The sequence below is a fragment of the Abramis brama genome, assembly GCF_963993115.1.
Source record: "Abramis brama genome assembly, chromosome: 15".
In the NCBI taxonomy this organism is placed as follows: domain Eukaryota; kingdom Metazoa; phylum Chordata; class Actinopteri; order Cypriniformes; family Leuciscidae; genus Abramis; species Abramis brama.
Window position 1 is genome coordinate 36621693 of NC_139977.1, and position 23633 is coordinate 36645325.

At 37.1% G+C, this 23633-nt stretch overlaps 2 protein-coding genes and 1 long non-coding RNA gene across 3 annotated transcripts in view; 1 reads left to right on the top strand and 2 right to left on the bottom strand.

Moving 5' to 3' along the window:
- LOC311096828 (uncharacterized protein) overlaps positions 1–23633 on the bottom strand; it is a 488849-nt gene that overhangs the window by 70142 nt on the left and 395074 nt on the right. The gene's annotated exons all lie outside the window — the stretch shown is intronic.
- On the bottom strand, positions 9239–10613 carry LOC311098225. Its single transcript, XR_014609412.1, has 2 exons — positions 10426–10613; positions 9239–10348 (listed from the first exon to the last, which is right to left on the bottom strand). It is a non-coding gene; the product is annotated as an uncharacterized lncRNA (long non-coding RNA).
- On the top strand, positions 14437–22695 carry LOC311097323 (inter-alpha-trypsin inhibitor-like). The gene is made up of 4 exons (XM_084136906.1): positions 14437–14560; positions 21680–21847; positions 22243–22421; positions 22553–22695. The coding sequence occupies exons 1-3, from the start codon at positions 14479–14481 to the stop codon at positions 22413–22415; spliced, it is 423 nt and encodes a 140-aa protein (XP_083993032.1). The 5' UTR covers positions 14437–14478; the 3' UTR covers positions 22416–22421; positions 22553–22695.

Genomic DNA, 23633 nt, shown 5'->3' on the forward strand with positions numbered 1-23633 from the left:
TATGGTCTCCTATACTCACATAATAACCTCTCCCATCTAAGTATGACCTGAACCATTTTAAGACTATCCCAGAAAGCCCCACCCAGTTTTCCAGCCTGTCCAGAAGTATGTTATGATCGACAGTGTCAAATGCAGCACTGAGGTCGAGTAGTACCAGCACTGATAATTTGCCTGAATCAGTATTTAAGCGAATATCGTTTATTATCTTTATGAGCGCTGTCTCTGTGCTGTGGTGCGGTCGGAAACCAGATTGAAAATTGTCAAAGTATCCATAATTTCGAGCTTAAGAATTTGTTCAGCTGATTGAAGACAACTTTTTCAATGATCTTGCCTATTAAAAGGAAGATTTGAGATCGGTCTATAGTTGCTTAATATGGTCTTATCCAGATTGCTCTTTTTCAGGAGGGGCTTGACAACTGCAGTTTTCAGGGAGTTTGGAAAAAAAATTCAGTCATGTAAATAACTAATCCGCCATGGCGTGAATGCAACTGGCTTTTGAAAGCCTATATTAAGAATGAATGAAGTTATGCAGAAATAAGGTTAATGTTCTGTTTTTTACACACAATAAGAGAATAGAGCTGTACAGTTTATGTGCATAGGGCACATCATTTGTTCTTGGAAATAGTAATGTACCCGATGCTTTTATCAAAACTGACTTACAGAAATCTTAACCCTGGAGCTTTTTTTGCTTAAAGCAAAGGCACATTAAATTGCTTATGACTCAATCCTTGACTAATTTGATTATTAATACATATTATATGGTATAAATGTTTGAGTTCATACTGAGACATTTGATTTGTAAAGTTAAGATCTCTTCTAAACTTTAGAGGAGACAAATATGAGTCTCTAGGCAAGGAGAAAAATCTGAGCACAGTGTGTGATGTTGCTAAGATCTTGTTTGAAACTTTGGAAGGGACAAATATCAGACCACTGTAGTCTAGCTAAAGAGAAAAACCTGAGCACAGTGTGTGTTTTTGAGATCTTATCTAATCTTGAGAGACAAACGTGAGTGATCCAGTTTCTCTAGCTAAAGAGAAAAATCTGAGCACAGTGTGTGATGTTGAGATCTCTTCTCAGGGCCGCAGAGGTGGGTAGAGTATCCAAAAACTGTACTCAAGTAAAAGTACTCATAGAAATATTTACTCAAAGTAAAAGTAATAGAGTGCCGAAGTTATGACGTCACTTTGTAGGCCAAAGCGCGGAAGTGAGTTAGCATTTTAGCACTTCCGGTTCCCTCGCCCTAAAGTCTATGGGTTTTTTGAATGGGTTTTTGCTAAATCGCCTGAAATAAGGTCTGTGGTTAACAAAGCCTCTACATATTTTTACGTTTTGATCTATGACATAAAACACACCAGTTATAACCTGCTTGTGATTTTTGTTAACTTTATTGTGTCTTAAAAACGGTGGTTGCTAACAAGTTGCTAAAAGGGACTACATCCTTTGGCGGGGACTTTAGACGTCATCATGACAAACAGCCTCACGTTCTTAGAAGTTTACCTTTCAGTTATACATAACGTTATATATTTAGTCTTTTCAAATTATAGTTTTTCCAAATATTGTTGTACACAGAATTCTGTGATATTAAGGTAACAGATTACCAGTTCTTTATTTCTGTGGAGAGACTGTAGTTCGACAATGGCTTCACACGATGAGGGCTTCACACGAGGGCTGCCGTGGTATGCTATTTGATTTTATACTCACCTGAAATGTCGTTATTGAATACAGCTGGCCACAACTTTCTACTGAAACTGTTTACCAACCAACGTGACAAGGAATGGCCTTAAATCTCATGATGATTTGGCATTGGTTTAGATAAGAAAAGCATGTTGAAGAAAAATGTGTATGGAGCAAGAAGGCAGGAGCACTACCAGGGCTGAAATGATGGGAAGGAGACAATAGATGGTTAGAGATGGTTAAAAAAGAAAACTGAAATGAGAAAGAACTTCTTTGACTTCTATTTGTGTAAGAATCTTTAATAAAAAAAAATTATAATGCCCAGTACCAACTAAAATGATTAACATGATAGCCATATATTGAATGGGCCAAATCCATCCAAGCCCATCAGCATCAGCATCATTTAAAGAAATTTCCCCAGCAGACCTGGGTGTTTTAATGTTTTCAACACAGCAGACTGTGTAAGATAAACTGCAACAGCAACTTAAAGGAATAGTTCACCCAAAACTTAAAATTAGCCCATGATTTACTCACCCTGAAGCCATCCTAGTTACCGAGTTATATTAAAAATGTCCTGGCTCTTCCAAGCTTTATAACGGGAGTGAATGGGTTTTTGGAAGTCCTTCAAAGCACATCCATCCCTGAATAAAGTGCTCTACGCGGCTCTGAGGGGTTAATAAAGGCCTTCTGAAGTGAAGCATTGTTTTAGTTTACAAAGACATGGACCAGGACCATTATCATGATCATGTTTCTGCAAAGAAAAAGGCCAGATAAACTGAGTGATAATGGTCAGATCTGACTGCTGGTAATAAATAAAGTCCTTCTGAAGTGAAGTGATGCGTTCGTGTAAGAAAAATATTCATATTTAAAACTTTTTTGACTAAAATAACTAGCTTCCGGCAGACAGCCATACGCATCGATTTATGGTGAAAGAGTTACCCTTGAATTTGATGCACAACGTAATGATGAACGCGGTTTCCCAGCCCTGCTTGTTTGAACCACGAGAGGTGTCACTCCTACATCCTACGTCATACATCATCAAGTGTTACTCTTTTGGCATAAGACGACTTTGTGTATGGCCGAAACATGATCATGATAATGGTCCATGTCTTTGTAAACTAAAACAATTTTTCCTTGATGGCACAAAACCGCAGGTGAAAGCCATCTGTAACAACTATCTTGTGTGGTGGCAAACAAAAGTATATCACTGAATCACTGAATGAGAGACAAACATTCCCAACTGTCTTTGATGAGGTTTATTTTCTTGCAAGGAAAGGCCAGCAGTCGTACAGACAGACAGAGTGGATGCAGAGTGTGACCGTGAGGGGAGGGCATCCTATCTCCTTTATAGTCTTGACTCCCAGAATGTTATTTTTCTTGGCCAATTATGGTATTTCAACCATATGTGGAACATTCTTAGACTTTTTCATCATATGTTATCCTTGAGTGGAGGCTCTCCTGTCACGTACCAACACTCTTTACCATTCTAATACAATTCCATATTAGAATAAGGTTTGTGTGTGCTCTCGTCACATGGCCGTCACATGATGGTCACATACATCTTAAAGATAAAATTTCTTGCAATTTGTGTAAAGGTTCAAGATTAAACTGTTTTTCTCCCTGTCCATTTTCCTTTTAGGCTGATGGCTGCCATTTTTCAGAATCAGGGTCCACAAGGGTCTGGGCCCGCCTGCATCAGCCAGGACACACACATCTTGAAATGTAGGAGATGGGTGTGGAGATAATTCAAGGGGCAATTCACACCTCATAACACTCATACTGCAGCTCCATGGCCTCCCGGTGTAGCTCCGGAACTAAATTATACACCACAGGTTATGGTAGGATAGACACCACCCATCTCCTATACACATAGATACAGAACACACCCTCACACCTACAACCTCACAACATCTCTACCTGGCATAGATCATAGGACTATCCAGGCCAAAAGCATTAATAATTTCTTCTCGCTTGTGTCAAACAATTTTACAGGGTTAAAGTCTTGCCAACTTCCTGTATGTAAAACACTGTAATGTGCATTGGACATGTGCATGGCTATAGTCAATTAATTTAATTTCTAATCATTCAAATTCCACATTCAAATGCAATGCAACTGGTCTCTTTTTATAAAATGTTTATTATGTCCAGTCATTCGCATTGTTGTAAACTAGTAGGACCCACAAAATATGACTAATGACAATACAAATTTAGAGTTGGAATGCAGTCATTTCTATCAATCAACCACACAGTTCCCAGTTAGACCTGCATTATCGAGTGGGGCTATAGCCTGTACATCAAATGCACAGAGGATGATTGCAAAAGCTAAACTAGGGATTTTAAATCTCTGTTTCTGCAAATCTTATTCTCTAATTGACCTCATTGAAACTTTAGGTTTGCATTAATGATTTGCAATTAAAACAACTAATATAGACAATTTTATTTCTATATTTAATTATGTTTTATATTTTAATTATGCATACTGCTGGTAAATATACTAGTTATTGAACATTTTATTGTTATTTTGCTACCTTTCCTTTAATTCATCCAGACAAAGTCTAAATTCCACTACCATATGGCAGTGGAAGTGAAGACTATGGTGATCAAATGAGCTCACTAAATATATGACTCTGAAAAGGAGACCTTATTTACTGCTCGCACATGAGTTCATCATGTGTTATTTTATGTTCTTGTGTTCATCTAACAACTCCCTTCTCATCTTACAATAACAACAAATTCATCAGTGTGCAATTATTGCATCATCATTCAGAAGTTGTCCAGGTGTTTCGTACGCAATGGAGTGAACGTCATCAGTGAAGTGATTTATTAACCTGTGGAGATCTGACCGGCCCGGCAAACCAAAGCTTCTGCTTACAGGTGACCAAGGACTTCTCAGAGGGTTAAGATTACTGAGGAGGACACAGACCAACACAACAGACTTGGTGCAAAAAGCCATTCTACAGACTGAATGCCACCACAACCGAGTACAGGTAGAAGCAAACCCGATCAACAGGATCGCAGACATCTTGTCCAGATGCTACTGATCCACTCAGCGCAGTACACCACACCTTAAGGTGTCACAGAGGTGCATTTTGCAGTGCTTTCATCTTAAGGCTAACCCTGTCTAAATGCTGTTGTTTCAGGTGACTACTTGACTCCTGGTCAATCATCGACTCATGAAATGTCAAAAATGTCCAGAACAAAACATGAAATGTCCAAAAGTGGCCCATCAGAATTTGCCTAAAGGGCCAGGGGAGGCCTGTAAAACTTGGTTTTCCTGCTAAGGCAAAAGTTGAGATCAAACCCCCTGCAACAAAACAATAAAACTTACTATGTGATCTGGAGAGAAGATCTCACAGAAAGAGCATCAGACACACCGAAACTAAGAATGCCTATATACCACATATGATGCATCTTGTATCTATTGTTGTTTCCCTTTAATGTTTGGTATCATTTTAAATAGGGGTGTGCCCGTGCCACTGAGCTTCAAAAAAGACAGAAAATCACCAAGCCACAATAAAACTAGCCCAGTGATGTATATTCAGGCTTTCCGAAGCCTTGGTACCACTTTCTGTGAGGAATCGATAAAAATTTACGATGTACTACTACTAGTCATATACATCTGGCTTAATTATCCTGGTAGAGTTAATGAAATAAGTTGTAATTATGTCCAGTTCGTGAATGAATCATTTGAGTCGGTCCATTTCAATAAGGAGGAGAAACCTGTTGATAAAACCAGTCTGAATGATTCATTCATGAATAGAACTGATTTGGTTCTCGAGTTCAAATCACAGATTCAATGATCCTGCCGCTGTTTTAGATCATTTCCAAGTTTCTTTCTGGTGTGTTAAACTTATTATTCACTAAGTGATTTTTAGCTTTTGAGCTTTTGAATAAAAAGGTCCAATGAGCTTTTGAATTTTAAGCTTTTGAATAAAATCTACAAGATGTAGCTCCAGATTTTCAGTGAAGTGTGCATTGGCTTGCGCATATTTTGCACTTGCCTGTGAGCGTTGCAAGTGGAGAGAGAGCCTTCAGTAAGCTTAACCAAGTAAAGAACTATCTCAGATCAAAACAAGACAGCTTGATTTCAAAGATCTGATCTAAGATTTTGCTGTGAGAAAAACACAACATTTCGCACTTGTGGAATATGAAATTGAATCCTTGAGAGGAAGAGGATCAGGCGTGACTTTTTACTGCGCCGAGTCGAAGTACTCCCAAAAGTGCTATTCCGCCATACATTATAGTTATCCTTTTTAACCCCCTTAAAAAAGTGCCACGTTTTATTTTGTGTCACCATACTTGGTCGTATAACTACTCGTGTAACTGTTTTTAAATAGGGAACAGGACTCGTTCAACAGTGTGAGGGCTAAGTCTATTTCTTTTTTTATTTACTACTACCGAAGGTCATGACACTCGAAACCTGCTCAAGGGGTTCGTGCTATTTTCGAATCTGATTCTGAATATGAAGCAGTCTCACTTACAACGACTTATTAACTAAGAACAAAGAACTTACTAAGAACTTATTTATTTAACAGAGCGGAACAGACACAGGGTCCTATCTTGCACCCAGCGCAATTGACTTTGTACACCTGTGACTTTGTACACATGTATCATTCCTATTTTGCACCCGCGCACAGCAGACTTTTCCCTCCACAGACGCACGTCGGTAAGTTAGGAAATGAACTTGCGCTCCCGGGGGCGGTTCAGCAAAAAGAGGAGGCCTGTTCCAGCGCAAACGTTCCCTGGTGCTATTTTGCAGGTTTAGAAAACAATTCCGCCACTGACCAGGAGAAACCTCGTCTAAAGTCAGTGGCGCATTGCGCATGTTATTCATATGCTATTTTAAGGGCGCATGCTTGGCCATAATCAATGTAGCGTGTGCACAACGCGCATAACCCTAACCCTCATCTACACAGAAGAAGCCGTTTTCATTTTTAGAAAACCATATTACAAGGAAAAATATTAACACACGAGGGAAATCATTGTTGTGTCCATGAAGATGTGAAAAAATAGGCATAAATCTAGCTTACACATTTGCCCAAATTATTATACGCCTGATTAACCAAAGCTAATTTGTGTGTGTTTCTCCATCCCCAATGTCACTTCTCTGTGTTTTACGGCCCTGACGAGAACGTCGGTCTCCTCGGCTGTGAACCGCTCCTGCTCTTAAAGGGAATGTGAGATGTCGCTCTGATTGGTTTATTTCACGTTACGCCCAAACCACACCTATGAATAATGAAGCTACTTCAGACCAACCCATTTTAGATTTGCGTCGAGCGCAAGAGTCATTTATCCCGCCGGTATAATAGCAACAGCGCCCGAGACCCGCCCACAAAGTTACTTGCGTTTCAGATCGTTAAAATAGGGCCCCTAGAGTAAATACTACTATTAAATACTGCAGATACTCTCACATTCAGTTACAATGAAAATAATTTGATGTTAGGTCTTTGTAGTGGTGCCTGGAGAACTGGGTATACTCTTAATTTATGCCCCCAATATCTTTTTAAGCGTCCCAGCAAAGGATGAACGCTCCGTGTTATAAACAGTGACATGTAAGACTAGTCTTGCATATTAGATCACCATAAAATGGGCCATATAAAAGTTAAGTGATAATGCGCAAAATAGTATTTGCTGCTTGACTTCAGGGAGAAAGGATCGTTATGAAATTAATATTAGCCACAGTAGAGGTGCAGTTTTTGCAGTTAATACTGGCCAACGGACTAAATGAAGAGACAACTAAATAATTATGTTTTGAGTGATCATTCCTTAGTCCATCCACACATGAAAATTGGACAACTATTGAAGGGCATCACTGTCTTTACGGGTGCAGGGCCAACGCAGGGTTTTATAAATACTGAGGTCCCAAAAATGATCTTGCTTGGGGGGTTTGGGGCCATGCCCTCCCGAGAAAATTTAGATTTTCCTGATATCGACATGTGCATTTTAAGGTTTTGAAGGCCAAAAAAAATGGACACCAGTAGCTTTAAAACTATGTCAGTGCACTGAAAAAAATTATTATGGCCCCAGTTAAATTAAGCATAATGAAATTTTGCTCATTTAAATCATTTAAATTTAGTTGTTGATTTTAATAATAAAAAAAATAAATCATTGGTTTTATGGGAATTACATGTGTTTTGAACCGAGCTATGTGAATAAATTAAAGTAAGTAAAAAAAATAAGTTGGTTCTCTGCGCACGCACATAAATGCACAGATTATTTCTTTGCCGATGTTTCCAGACGTTCCAGCTTCATGCAGTGCGAGTGAGTTCAAGAATTTTATCATTCCATCGATTTGTACAGTAAGTAATATTTCATATTATGTATCACTATTTATTACAATAAACCATTGGTTGACTGTACTAAGAATATAAATTGCTCAGGTTCAGAACACGTCTTCCACAGACAATGTTCACAGTGACCAACCGTCACATATAGGCCTACGTTGCACGCGCACGTAATTTTACACATTCCCAATTTTTTATGTTATTGGAATGTACTTTTAGGATATTTTTAGGTAAAAATGTTGCTTATTAAACTTCAAGTATGGTGTTAGTTTGTAAAGAAAGCTTAAAAATGTTTTCAACGTTTTCTGAGCTCCAGGCCGTCATCGGCCGTACCCTCCGAGAACAGTCCTTCAAGAATCTGCCATGGCGTCTAATGTATCTTTGGTGGTTACACATGAGGTATAAATAGTTTTGCACGGGTAATTTTTTATCTTAATAATCTATTATTTGTTCCAGGACAATTTTTTTTTGAGGGCAGTGCTAAAAAAAAAAAAAAAAAAACGACACGACACAGCCTAAAACACGTCTATTTAGCGTGTGTATACATAGAAAATCAATGGAATGGAAAACGTGTTTTGAGTGAAAGGCCTCTAATTGTTACAGTTTGCATGTTACCGAAAAAAAAATTAACTAAAGTTGCAATTATGGGTTTAAAGCAATGAGGAAGAGATTGTGCCTCCTTGTACTTTGTCAGTCGACTACTGTGTTTGTGTGTTTTTGCACAGTAGTATTTTATAATATGTAGAGAATTTCCAGAGTTTTCCTATTGGTAAAGTTCACAGTATAGCATTGGATTTCTGAATCTTTTTAGTGAAGTTAACAATAGTGATCCTGTAATTATGTATACTGAAAAAAAAATGATTCGTTGAAATTAATCAAAAGTTTTTATCATAAGTTTATCATCAATTGATTTTATCTACATTTAAACAAATGCATTAAGTTGAACTTAATTTTATATAGTTACATTAGTATAAAAAAATGAGTAATTCCACCCCTATTTAATTATGTTACTTCTACTTAAATTATTGATTTCTTATTTATTTAATTTATCCATCTTAATCTACTAGTTAAACAAATACAGCAGTATTTAATTGACAGTATGAGAGGTTGTTAAACGTCTTTCAAATACACGCAGAAATGACTTTGTTTTAATCTTACCTTTAATGACTGTGTAGCAAGTGGCTCAATTTTAGCGACTACGCCACCCCAGGTTAACGGGGAAAACAACCCAAATAAAGCACACAAATACGTTCCACCTAGAAAAGGCAAGAGGCATGGGCTTCCGTGCAAAAATGTTTATTTAAAGCTAAAAGTTGATCAATAATTTAAAATCAGTAGTTCACATGGGTCATGATTGAATTGGACAAAGCGACAAAATTAAACCTTCAAGGTTCACAATAAACCCTCACAAGATTCACAATAAACCCTCACAAGATTCACAATAAACCATCACAAGATTCACAATAAACTTTCACAGGGGCTGAGGCTTCCGGTCAGGAGCAGGCTAGTGTGCTGGCAGCAGGTCTACCATAAGAAGCACGCCAACCCAACGTACACCCACCAAATTCACTGCAAATAACCAATGGTAGTGACACGGCAATGAAACTGCAATAACACTCTTAGTGAAGCAAAACCTGCGGTGAAACCGACAACCAGCCCGCTCCTGGAAGTCCTCAGCTCCTAAAGAAAAAAAGAAAAATAGATAATCAAACTAAATTTAAATAAACAAAGAAAACAGAAACATTCAAAGTCAATTTGTTGACTCTAACATGACGAAAACCAACAAGAAAATAAACAATTTACAATGCATCCCAAAATAAACAAAATATAAATACTCTAAACACTCACATTCACATTAAAAAAAAAAACACATTCACATTCAAGAGAAACAAACAGATCTACTGTGACCGCGGCAGAAACTTACACCAAATACAGCGTTAACAGTAATAACATTACACCTAAAAATAATTCCAAGCAAACACAATCACTCAGAATCAAATAACAAAAAAAATAATCTTTCAAGCCCGCATAAACATGTTTGACTTAAATGTAATGGTGTGTAGAAAGCAGCAGCGTGGCTTTAAAGAGCGAGTGGCGGAGAGAGAGAGCGCGCGCGCTGTTTAATGCGACTGCTCACTTAACCCACTTTAGCATCCGTGAAGATCTTCAAAACAATAAACAAGGGTTACGACTAACAAAGTTATCGACCAGTTACCCACCTGATAATACAATAAAGTACTATCCCAGTTTACCTACCAGAGAATACGATCGTTACACTTCAACATATACCGTAAGAGAATCATGTAACAGCCTTGTTGATTGCAACAGGTGGTGTTCCGATCAGTTAAGCTGCAATGCCACACCGATGGAAGCCCTGAAGGCACACCGTACTGAAACAAATTGTCACAACCCAAGTCAGGACAAAAATAAAACTTCCCACTACGCCCCAAGATGGTACCAAGCCTACCTGGGAGTAAGCAGCCACCCACGCGCACAAACCCTCAGCCACCCAACGGCACACTCAATCCATAGTTGCGACAGGAAGGGGCGGGCTTTCAACCATGACACACACCAGGAGGCATGAATGAACGGTTTATATGCCCCAATGGGCGAATGCTCATTGGCCACCTACCAAATTGTACTGACGTCACACAACTTCACTACAACTGCAATAAAAAAAAAAAGCGAACATGTTTAATAACAGTCAGTTTTGGTTGTGGGTACAACACCCTTTCTGTAGACATGTTAAAACTCACATTGTATAATTGGCCACATAAATATCCAGCATATCAACATTGCCCTTATGTGGCAATAGGCCACAGTACAGTTGTTTAAATCCTTACAACAAGTGCTAAAACTCCACTAATGTTAAAAACAGAAGTGCTGAGTTTCATAACATTGCACATTCTTATAAGAAAAAAAACAAAAAACAGAAGGAACAGGCAACAGTACGTTTGTTTGTGAATCATTGAAACAAGTGCCAAACTGCTAAAAGTTTCTAACAGCAAGTTTCTGTCAGGACCACTACCGTCAAATACGATTGACAATTAGCATACAGTTTGGATTGGCGGTATGGTTCTGTTCTGGGCAAGAACTCCCTGCGCATAGCATGGAAATTTGTTGCCCATTCGCAATGGGAAAGTGCCCAAGCAACAATCACGCAGCTACATTGCCCAGCAACATCGCTCAAAAGGTTGCCCTGTGTATCCTCGCCTTTACAACAACTTTAAAAACAGCTCATCCTTCTATACAACTATCAGCTGTTTAAACAGAGACAAGCTGCCAGGCGTGACATTTGAATATGCAAAATGAGGCTGAAGTTAATTCTGAAATAGCGCAACCGCAACTTACTCAACCCAGACAATGAGTGATGATGAAAATATGAGGCAAGCATTGCAAGAGCTTTAATAGTTTCACCTGAGCTGGAAATGTCACATGACCGACTCTAGAGCTGCAGGGAAATGACATCATGTCATCACTGATTGGCTGATGAATCAACACATCATCATCATCTATATACTGTAGTCTGAACAATTCTGTACAATACTGTAAGATAATATACTGTAAGATACTGTAATCATCTTTAATGTGTTCATTGTTTCCGTTAACCACTGTAACTGCATGATTGTATTATCTGTATATTTCTGATGTATGGACGTTACTTTGTCACAGTATGTATAAGCACTAAATAAACGTAAAAGTGAAAATAAAACTAAACATGTGAAATAAAGCGGCTCCAGATTGCCCTTTGACCCTGTCCTGCAGTCTCGTGTCTCCCTCTACAGGAGATCATCAGAATCACAGCAGAGTTAAAGAAGCTACAGATGAAAATGTGTTTTACAGCAACAAATGAAAACACTTACAGATTTCAGTTCATCAGGGAATATGAAAATCAACAAGTTGTAATTTGAAGGGAATCATTATTGAAGTCAAACACAAAGATGTCAAATGTGCGTCACTATAAAATATGACTTCTGCTGTTTTGATATTATTCTGAAGGTTTGAATGGTTTGATCAGAATCAAGATCTCTTTAGTTCCAGTGAATTCTGTGACGCTTCCAGCTTTAATATCATAAAGCAGCCTGTGATTATGATGATGAGTTTATGACAGAATCACTTTTATTCTCCGCTTTCTCCATCATGTGCTTCATCTGTCGTTTCACACAGAAGATCTCTCTGTTTCTCTTTCTGATAGAGTTAGAAACAGGGAATAATTGATGTTCTTCCCAGAGATTCGTTCATCTGTCACGTGACAGACGCACATGGATCGTTCATGAACGACAGATATATAACAGCTACAAGTCACAAGTGTATGCACTACTTGCTTTATGCAAGCACTATAGGATAAATCACTATACAGGATTTGCCCTATTATACTTTATCGACCCGAATTGATGTCAAACAGCAAACATCCACCAACAAATAGTCTATAAATAGGCTGTATTTGAGTTCACATGAACAACGGTTAAATTATTCGTCGGGCTACAGAAGAATACCATAATTCCTCCGTTCAATTAGGCCTAAGACATCGAGAGTCACGCAGACCTATAACAACCCAGCCACAGCACATTTGGGGAAAAACATGCCTTACCTTAACACAGAATGGATTTCAAGGACTTTGCGTGCAGATCAAGGACTCGTTTATATATTTTTCGACTAATCTGTGAGTTAACATGATGAGTGGAATTTGCACCGCAGCGCCACCACACCTTGATGCTCATGACAAGAATAGTTAGGCTATCTTTATTGAAGTGAGTTTAAATCGCCGTCCTGCATGAATGAATGATATTTTTGCTATTTTACACATAATAATCCACGATGATCACATTACACAAAACTGAAATGGCACATCAAAATAACACATTGTCAATATTTTTTGAGACCCCCCAAAATTTCACAAATCACGTTTTCAGGGGAGCCCATGTCTTATTAGCTCGAGCCCTAGCTCCCCCGTAGTTCGCACCCTGCTACTACCGGTCAAAAGTTTTAGATCGGTAAGATTTTTAATGTTTTTAAAAGAAGTCTCTTCTGCTCACCAAAGGCTGCATTTATTTGATTAAAAATACAAACAAAAACATTCATATTGTAAAATATTATTACAATTTAAAACCGCTGTTCTCTATGTGGATATACAGTAAAGTGTAATTTATTCCTGTGATCAAAGCTGAATTTTCAGCATCATTACTCCAGTCTTCAGTGTCACATGATCCTTCACAAATCATTTTATTTAATATGATGATTTGATGCTCAAAAAAAACATGTATGATTATTATCAATGTTGAAAACAGTTTTTTTATATTTTTAATTCATGATGCTATGATGAATAGAAAGTTCAAAAGAACAGCATTTATCTGAAATGGAAAGCTTTTGTAATATTAAACACTACCCTTCAAAAGTTTGGGGTCAGTAAGAATTTTTATTTAATTTTTTGGGGAAAGAAATAAAATAAATCAATACTAAAAACTGTATAGTTAAACTGATAAAAAAGTTACAGTAAAGACATTTATAATGTTAGAAAATATTCTAAAATGTTCTTTTGAACTTTCTACTCATCAAAGAATTTTGAAAAAAAAAATGTATACAACTGTTTTCAACACTGAAAATAATAATGAATTTTTTGGAGCATAAAATCAGCATATTAGAATGATTTCTAAAGGATCATGTGACACTGAAGACTGGAGTAATGATGCTGAAAATTCATTTCTTTTAAAAACATAAAAAAATCTTACCGATCTAAAACCTTTGACCAGTAATACATATATATATATATACACTAAGGGTTAAATTCAACGAATAAGGAATAGTCGAAACACTTTTTCTTTCTTTGGGGAAAACTGCAAAATGAGGGGTTTCCATTTAGTTTACTTTAGGGAAAATAATCATTTCGCAAAAGATTAGTTTCAGATTTGGGATTGAATAGTGCCTAAACTGGCCAACCCACACACTGTCATAAAAGACTGTCCGGTGAGACTGTATTGGATATAATCTAAATCAAACTATTGTGTATAGCAGGGGTGGGGAACGTTGATCCTGAGGACCGCTGTCCTGCAGAGTTTAGCTCCAACCCTGAAAAAAACATTCGGCTGCCTGCAACTTCAGTAATCCTGAAGACATTGATTAGCTTCAGGTGTGTTTGATTAGGGTTGGAGCTAAACTCTGCAGGACAGTGGCCCTCAGGATCAACGTTCCCCACCCCTGGTGTATAGGAGAAGTATTATACTTCTTTGAGACCATTGAAAACTAGTTTGTGTATTCTGGAAGAAAAAAAAACCCGTTTGGCATCATATTCATATAGCCTAGAGCTCTCCCGATTGGCATCATAGCCTACAGCTTGTCTTGCATCATAACTCTCTGACCTCATTGGAACTTTTTAAAACATGCGGACGTGTTCTATTGTTCTCCAAACCAGATCATCCCGCCCCAAACTCACGCCATTGGTTGAGCGCTAACTTAAATATGCTCTCGTCCTGAGACAAGTATGATTTTCCAGCAGTTCATTGTATGACCGTAATTGGAGAGGATGACAGCTCGAGTGTACTGCGCTGTGTTATTGTGTCTGTCTGGATGCTTGAGCACAACAGAAGCTGCTCCAGGAACCACAGGTGAGATCCATGTTCTTTAACTTCATTACGCAGCCTGAAGAAATGCATGAACAATAGAACAGGTGACCAGTGAAAGATGAACTTTGTAAATAAATAAATTGTAATATTATCTGAGTCGGTCAATAGAGTTGCCAACTGCCATTTAAAACCTGAAAGAAGAAGAGTAGTCAGTTAATAGAGAAGACTTTTATATTGAAAGGGTGGACGCCTGTTTCACACTGTGCAGTGGGTATGCGGTGCCCAGAGCCGTTCAATATGAGAGTTGCGACAGTTTACACCTGGCCACTTCATGCGTTTTCTCAGATCGGATAGCTATCTGATTTATCAAAACGATTCCATTTACACCTGGTCACATAAATGTGTTTTTGCGAAACGGATTTAAATCCGATCTTCAATTCTCGCGCTATATGCAGATTTAATGGAGTGCACGTCACTGAAAGCAACAGATATGAGCTGCATTTTATTGATCATCAGCTAATTTCAAAATCAAAGACCGCAATAAGAGAGAGCGGCAACATCCCTGGTAAGATCATTTCGTTTCTTTACTTTTAATGATGATGATTGTGTGTTAAGCGTCTTACTTTCACTTTGATTTGCGATAGTTTGCACGTTGGCTTAATGAAGAGATGCTCAGCTTCTTATCTGTGATGCGTGTTTCAGTAGCGTCATCATATCTGGATATAACATTACATATAGCCTATAAAACGCTCTCACACGTTTATTTTTTTAGCATTTTTGGGAGGAGTAAAATTTACATATGTGGTTTCAACAACCAGATGCATTTACACGTGTCCAGTTTCGTCTGGAATGAGTCTCAGATCTCCTCCTGAAGTGGTTTGAGTGATCGGGCTATAGATATGGGGCGTCGTTTGTAAAGCGGCTCGCTGAAAATAAATAAATAAAAGCAACATTTTGACACATTTAACTTCAAACAATGTTTAAAAAACTGACAGTCACTTTTTAGCACATTTACAACAATATTTGTCAATGATATTTTAAATAGTTAACTTAAATCTAAATATTAAATGTTACACCTAAATGCTAAATCTAAATGTAAATCTAAATGTTAGATCTAAATGTGAATGTTGAATCTAAATGTTTCGGGTGAAACTAAATATTTACCCAATATGTAAATTTACAATTCCGGTAACCGGAAGTGCCAAAATAAAAGCTCGAGGAGGTCAGTGTGTGTTTATAGCATGGTTTATAGTGTCAAATAATGAATAAAAACCATCTCATTCGAGGAAATGGACTCTTGGACATGGATTATCGTGATAATAACTACCTAAAATAATAAACACGTTTGGAGAAACTGTATTTAAAGAGTAGGCTAGTGTCAATGAAAAGTGCGGGACTTATGACCTGTAGCCATAATAGCCAGCCACGAAGAGGCTCACTTTGACTAAATGTCTATGCTATAAACCATGCTATAAATATTTAGTTTCACCCGAAACATTTAGATGTAACATTTAGATGTAACATTTTGGATCAGTAAGATTTTTAATGTTTTTAAAATGTCATCTTTTCGGCTCACGAAGGCTGCATTTATTTGATTTTAAAAAAAAAGTTAAATATGACAATTTAAAATAACTATTTTCTATTTTAATATATTTTAAATTGTAATTTATTTCTGTGGTCAGAGCTGAATTTTCAGCATCATTATACGCCAGTCTTCAGTGTCACATGATCCTTCACAAATCACTCCAATATGAGGATTTGATGCTCAAAAAACATTCATTATTATCAATGTTGAAAACAGTTGTGTAATTTTTTTTATTTATTTTTTTATTCTTTGAATAGAAAGTTCAAAAGAACAGTGTTTATTTGAAATAGGATCTTTTGTAACATTATAAATGTTTTTTATTGTAACTTTTGAGCAATTTAATTAATCCTTGATGAATAAAAGTATTGACTTCTATTATTTATTTCCCCCAAAAAATAAAATAGAAATTCCTACTGACCCCAACATTTTGAACGGGAGTGTTTTGATACATTTATTATGAGAAATGACAGCTGCCAAGCCACTTCTTAGCAAACAAGCGGAGTACCCTAGCAACCACCCAGAGTACGTTAGAAACCACATAGCAACATCCTAGCAACCACCCCAAATACTTTAGCAACTGCATAGCAACAATCTAGCAACCAAGCTGAATACCCTAGATAAAACTATCAACTACCCTTAAAACGTAAAACTACCCTTGATAAAACTATCAAAATGTTTGAAGTACTTTTTACATTAATAGCCTATTATATTAACAATAAAATGTGCTTTTGAAGCTATTTGTGTCTGTTTATTATCTTAAATATTCATAATGTCAAGGGCAGCAGACATGGTCATTCGGTATAACCGGCCTTGGTCATTCGGTAAAACCGATATAGTAAATATTTAAATGGAATAATACTGTTTTTAATAACTAAAGGAACTACAATAATACAAATATAAAGCAGATAAGGATTTTTTTTTTTTTTTTTTTTTTTTTTTTTTTTTTTTTAACATTTCCCCTTTTCTCCCTTCCCTGTGCAATGTTTTACTTGAATATGTTGGAGTGTTTAGAGTAGTCCAATAAAATTATTACATTTATGAGATCAGTGATAATTTTATTTAATATTTCTTCTGTGGTACACACTATATACTATCTCAACATCAATGTCAAATCAGTTTTTTTCATGAATAATTATCTGCCAATTAATAATTTTAGATATTCATGGTTAAACCGAATGACTTTTTTGGTGACAAATTTTGTCCATCTTGTAAAAAATGACAAAACCAGTGTTAATTGATTGTACAAACCACAAAATCTCATTGTTAACACCTAGGTAAACAAAAAAATGGGTTCAAATAGTTATATCTCCATTCTATTTTTTTTTACACTTTTAAAAACCTTATTCGTCAATGACCCTTTTATTAATAAACTAGTGTTTTCTGACAGTGTCGGCTGCAAAGATGAAGTTGACGATCACCTTATTCGTAGTGAACGCGCCTATAGAGAGAAATGCACGTAATGGATTACATAATCAGAGAGTAGCCTTTTTCTTTTCGTTTTAAATTATTTCGTTTAAAGACATTTCAAGCTTTGGGTATTTGATGTATTTCTCATGTCTGTGTGAGGCATACACTGAGTTTCGTTAAGTTAGGATGAGATGCGCTCCAGTTAACGTGAAGTGCAAGTGAGCGCCTCCAAGACATGATTATATCATATTATAGATTATATTGTCTGTTATATTTGCTTCTTATTTATTAAATCCAGGCAATTGGTTGATGAAAAATGTATTAAAATTAAGATACAATTTATACAAAACGAAATTCACTTTAAAGAAAGGCTTTCTACAAAACAAAACTTAATGAAGTGGTCAAAATCATGTCTGACCCGCTTCATGTCTCTTGATATATTGCGCATCCTATCGTGCTGTTCACTTTTCATAAATCAACATAAATGGAAAAAAAAATATGAATGGAGACATGAGTTCTGCTATGACTATGAGTTTGTTTGTGCTGTTCTGTCTCTGTGTTGTTTACAGTAAACATCGTCTTGGATGCTGCAGGCTGATGAGTGCTATAATGAAATTAGTACATTATATTTAAAATGGGCTATGTAATATTACAGGTTTGACATATGCGCTTGTCTGGGCCAAGTGGATTTTTTGAAGGGGCAAGTGAAAGAGAATTTTACTTGCCCGACCGGACAAATAGCCTGATTAAAACATCAACAACAAAATTACTATTCTGCATTCAATAAGTGTGGCAACTGATAGTGCATACAATAGCCTAATATAGCCTAATATATAATGTAGGCTACTGACGATAACAAGGTTCTGCGTGCCAAATTTGGAAACAAATGAAACATTCATAATGTGTTTTTATATTTATAACATATGATACAGTTACAGTTCAATAAACAAGCAATTAATATTAAGTCAGTTGAATATTAGACACAATATTGGCTTTTTTTTGTTCTTTTTCAGCAGCGAAAATAGTTCCACAGCGCATCTCAAAGGAAAACTCAACCGTGATTCAATACCGAATGATTCAGTGTTTTGAACGAATCAGTTGAGTCAAAGATTCAATGAATTCCTATTAAAGGTGAACTAAGTAACTTTTTTACCTTAACTGAACAGCTTCGGAGTCATTGGAATGGTTATATTACTTATTTCGGGTTGAATGGTGGTCGTTTCGCACCCCCCTGGTGCCCGTGAGCGGAAAATACGCACTTGCAACTTTGGGGTAGCGGGCCGCCGCCCGCCGCGTCAGGAAGTATCGCGTGATATCAGGTCTCGCGATGTAAACAATTGCTTTACGGCCAAAATAAATCTGCTAAAATGCCCTCATTATTGCGCTCCCTCACGCTGTTCGAACACGAATGAAGCAGACGTTTTAAAGAATATCCCATCTGCTTTGATGTCGTTGATCTACTAGCCTCTGGTGTCTGAGAATAGCAAACAAGTTTTTACAACAGTGTTGTCAAATATCTTTTCCGAAGCTGTGGGGGAGCTCTAGAGAGAAACCTGCGAGCAAAAAGCGAGAATACAGCGAAGAAATCCCGAAGTTACTGAGCCCCGCTTTAATTCACAGCTGCCTCATCCCTGAATGAATCAGCCGTCTGAATGAATCGTTTGAATAAATGACTCAATGACTCACTCATTAAGACGGTCGCCTGCCGCGCCTCCTACTGGCGGTTTATAAATATTCTGTACAAATAATATTTCTTACTTGTATATTCAAAAAATATTTTAAATAATCTCATTAAATTATTTAATGCAGTTTAATTTGATTGATAACTGCCCTTTAGCATCTTATTATTCTATTTTAATTTATTGATCACATTTAAGAATTTTAAATGAAAGATGAAGCATGTGTTTAAAACGATTAGGGAAAAATGCCCTTTATAAAGATGAAAATATCATGAATATGCCGATGTATATATGTTAAAGCTGACTGAACAGTGATCAGAATACTGATTCGGAATAAATTATATTTACAACACACACAAAAAAAATCTATTTTTTTTCCTGTTCTAACAAATGTTTTTACTCGGACAAGAATGACCGACCTTTGTTGGGTGGTGGACAGGGTTTACATTAAGACAGGAGTATGCCTTAATAGTTAATCGTGCATTTCTTTTCTTTTATTCCAAAGGTGCAGTTTTTTTTATTGCTTGCGTTAAAATAATTTTCTCTTGTTTTTTAATTGCAGTCTTTTTCTTCTGCGATTAATGCTTATCAGCTCAATGCAATCTTAAGCTTTTCTTGGTTCAGCTGCACACAGTCTGAAGAGGTTTTTTGGCAGTTTGCTCAAATAAAAGAGCCTTTCTAAGAGCCATCGTTTTAGCTGTTGACTTTTCTACCTTGAGAAAAAACATTAAGCGAACAACTTAAAAAGGCATGACAAATCATGACATAATACTGACATCACTCACAACATAGCAATGCATCATCCCACATGAACAAATATAACGTCTGATGTTTGCATATGTGTATACCATTACGACATCGTTCATGAATAAACATGACGTCTGATGTTTGTATACATATCTACCAACGTACCATCACGTCACATATGCAAATGTAGTCTCAAATACAACAATTTCATTGGCTGCTGTGCGTGTTGTCGCGTTAACACGGACAAACGGTGCGTGTTGACGCGGTCAAAAGTTCGCCTTCCATGCACTCGCCGATAGATGTTAAATTGACGCCACACGCCACTCAAAATGCAGATTTATAAGCTCATCTACATGGCCCCTCCTCTACTGAGTTTGTGGACTCTGTCCTCTCCGACTTGCCATAATCTCGTTTGGAAGAGCGCGAAAATGGCAAGGAGAGGATTTTTTTTGCGTAGTAAACACACTGTAAATGACTTTGAGTGTGAAGTGTAAATATAAATTAATTTTGTTCAAGAAAAAAATAAAATGAATGAATAAAATAAAAAGGTCTAGCTTAAGATCCGGCGGGATGTAGTCTGGCTCGCCCCTCCCGTTATCAGAGACCAGAAAAATGTCAAATAATTTCAGATGTCTAATGGGGATTAGGGATCACATAAATGCCCAGCTCATTTGCGCATAAATATCCCTTAATTTCCCTTTATGCGATCCCTTAAATTCATTCATTATATTTAAATAATATATAACAAAGTTCGGGAGGAGCACGTTCAGATAATCAACCATATCAGCACGGGATGAGTTAATCAACTCATTGAGTGACATATAGGATTGAGTTAGCCATTTGGCTCAGAACTAGGCTAGTAATGTCGCTGTCTTCACGAAGTGCTGAAATGTTAATGTATCATCATGACATGGCCTGTCAGGAAAAGAAGACCCAAAAGCTGTGAATTTGTAGCAAATCAAACTTTATTTTTATGGGGTGGCCTGTCTGAGCGTGTGACTCGTGGCCTAATGGTGTCCCTGACTGGCATTAGCCTAAATAATTTATAACATTAAGCATTTAAGTTAACTGAAATAAAGCTGAAATTAGGCTAAATAAAATGGGCCTATAATATTCGTTGAAATTTATGAAAATTAGAAATGTTACCTTGCAATAAACTGCAATAAGTTTAAGTTGAAGCTCTAAAATTACGAACTGGAAAGAAATAAAAACTTAAACTAAACTTAAATAGCCTATAGCTAATGTAACCCTGAACATGTCAGAGTTGTGTAAACATGAAAACTATTGTGTAAAAATAGTTTTTACTATTGATTCGCTAGGAATACTGTCTAGTTGTATTTTTATTTATTTTTGTACGATGTACTTTTGACTGAACAACTGTTTGTAACTATTATGCTGTTTTGTCTTCTATGTGTAACTTTATGTTGTCTGCACCTTGACGCTTTATCTTGGCCAGGTCGCCGTTTTTAATGAGAATGAGTCCTCTATGTGCCTACCTGGTTAAATAAAGGTTATATAAAATAAAATAAAGAGTGAGGCTGCACCGACTGTATATTTCCCCCAATATACATATTTAATGCCTAACCCTGATGTTCAGACGTTCACCTTGAGAGTGTGTGAGCGAGTGTGTGAGAGTGTGTGTGATTCAAAGATGGATTACGGCCCAGCTGAGTGGCCCATAGTGACCCAGCACACACTTCATCTTGGTGTGGTCCTAATATATAGTGTATTTTGTCCATCTAGATGCCTGTAGTCTGCCTATAGTGCCTGGTCCTTGTGAAGCATACATGCCCAGGTGGGCCTTCGACTCTTCTGCAGGAAAGTGTGTGTTCTTCATATATGGAGGCTGTAATGGGAACCAGAACAACTTTGTGACAAAAAAGGAGTGTCTGGAGAGCTGTCGCACTGAGGGTGAGTGTGTGTGTGTGTGTGTGTGCTTTATATGATTGATGAGGGCACATTTGCATAATGACATGGGTATTACACTGGTTATTACAGCATAAACATGGTTAAAGAGGACATTTCCTGAGTCCTTGTAATTAAAATGGCTTAAACATACTAAACAATGTTTTATCAAAAATGTAAAAATGCAGAAAGTTTTCTGAGATGGGTAGGGTGAGGTTTCATTTCACCTATGGAAAGTCCTCACAATGATGTGAGTGTGTGTGTGGGAGTGTGCGTGTGAGTCCGTTGTTTTTGTGTGTGTGACTCAAAGATGGATTACGGCCCAGCTGAGTGGCCCATAGTGACCCAGCACACACTTCATCTTGGTGTGGTCCTAATATATATGTGTTTTGTCCATCTAGATGCCTGTAGTCTGCCTATAGTGCCTGGTCCTTGTGAAGCATACATGCCCAGGTGGGCCTTCGATTCTTCTGCGGGAAAGTGTGTGTCCTTCATATATGGAGGCTGCGGGGACAATGGCAACAACTTCAACAGCCAGAAGGAGTGTGAGGAGAATTGCGAAGAGTCATGGTGAGAAGAGGTAGGACACACACATTACACTGGGGGAAAACAACAACACATTATTTTCTTTAATATCGTTTATCTTATCAAAACTGTAAAGAGAAGCTCATATTGTGATACTTGTGTAATTTTTTGTTTTTGGATTTGCAGGAGATGACTAGTTTCTCACGGTGAACTGAGAATGCTGTGAAAAAGAAAGGAGCATTTCTTTGTTTTAAAACAGAAAAGTGCAACATGGATCTGTTTCCACAAGGCATTTACTTCAACATTAACACAATAAATAGAAACCTGTTAAATTGTCTGGTTGTGCAGTTTATTTTTATACATTTTAAGATGCTGTGGTTCTGTTGTTGTTGGGTGTTTTAAAAAAAAAAAAATGTATTAAATAAAATTAAATAAAATGTATCTAGTTTTATTTTATTTAAATTAAAAAAAAAATTAAATTTAAAATTTAGTTTAAAATTTATTTTATTTTTTCTTTTCTTTTTCATAAAACGGGTAGAAGATACCAGATCAAGTTACTCACTGGTTACTGTAATGCCTGGATCAGATTACACGATTTTAGCCCGATTTTGGCACGATCCGTTTGACGTAGGGTGTCGTGGGCATTCGCAAACGACAACGGGCGTCGGGACGCAAGATTCGATCGTTTCATCTCGTATAGTGTGTCATAGTGGCCGACAACCTACGTCGCGTCTGCGATGCTTCAGGACATCACGACAGAAAGACTAGCATGTTTAATTTTTTAACGGTCCTCCACGACGACGGCGCGCGAGTGAGTGAGGGAGAGTGTGTGTTCGCGAGTGAGTGAGTGTGTGTGACTCTCTCGAAGCACTCGGCAGATATCATGAACATTGTCAGATAGCTTTGTGAAATACTCAACTCAAAAGTCCATTGGATGTGCATCAAACTAACATATTCCAACATATTTCGAAATTGTAACATGCTTATTTGCGAAAATATACTTATAATTCATCTCCCACTTCGTTTTAAGTCTGCATCGCACCTCACTATGTTTTGAGGGTTGATTTTAAGGCAAGAATAGCACTCCGTGTTTTTGGCCAGTATGTTCACTGGTGTTGACTGAGCTAGATGTACGTCGATGTTGCCTTGTTCAGTAAAGGTTCACAAGCTGACAAACGTTTCCTCATGTTATTCAAGTATTGTTGTGTGAAACATGCAATTTATTCTTTTATGCCTCATAATATATAGGCTTCTAATAGGGTATTAA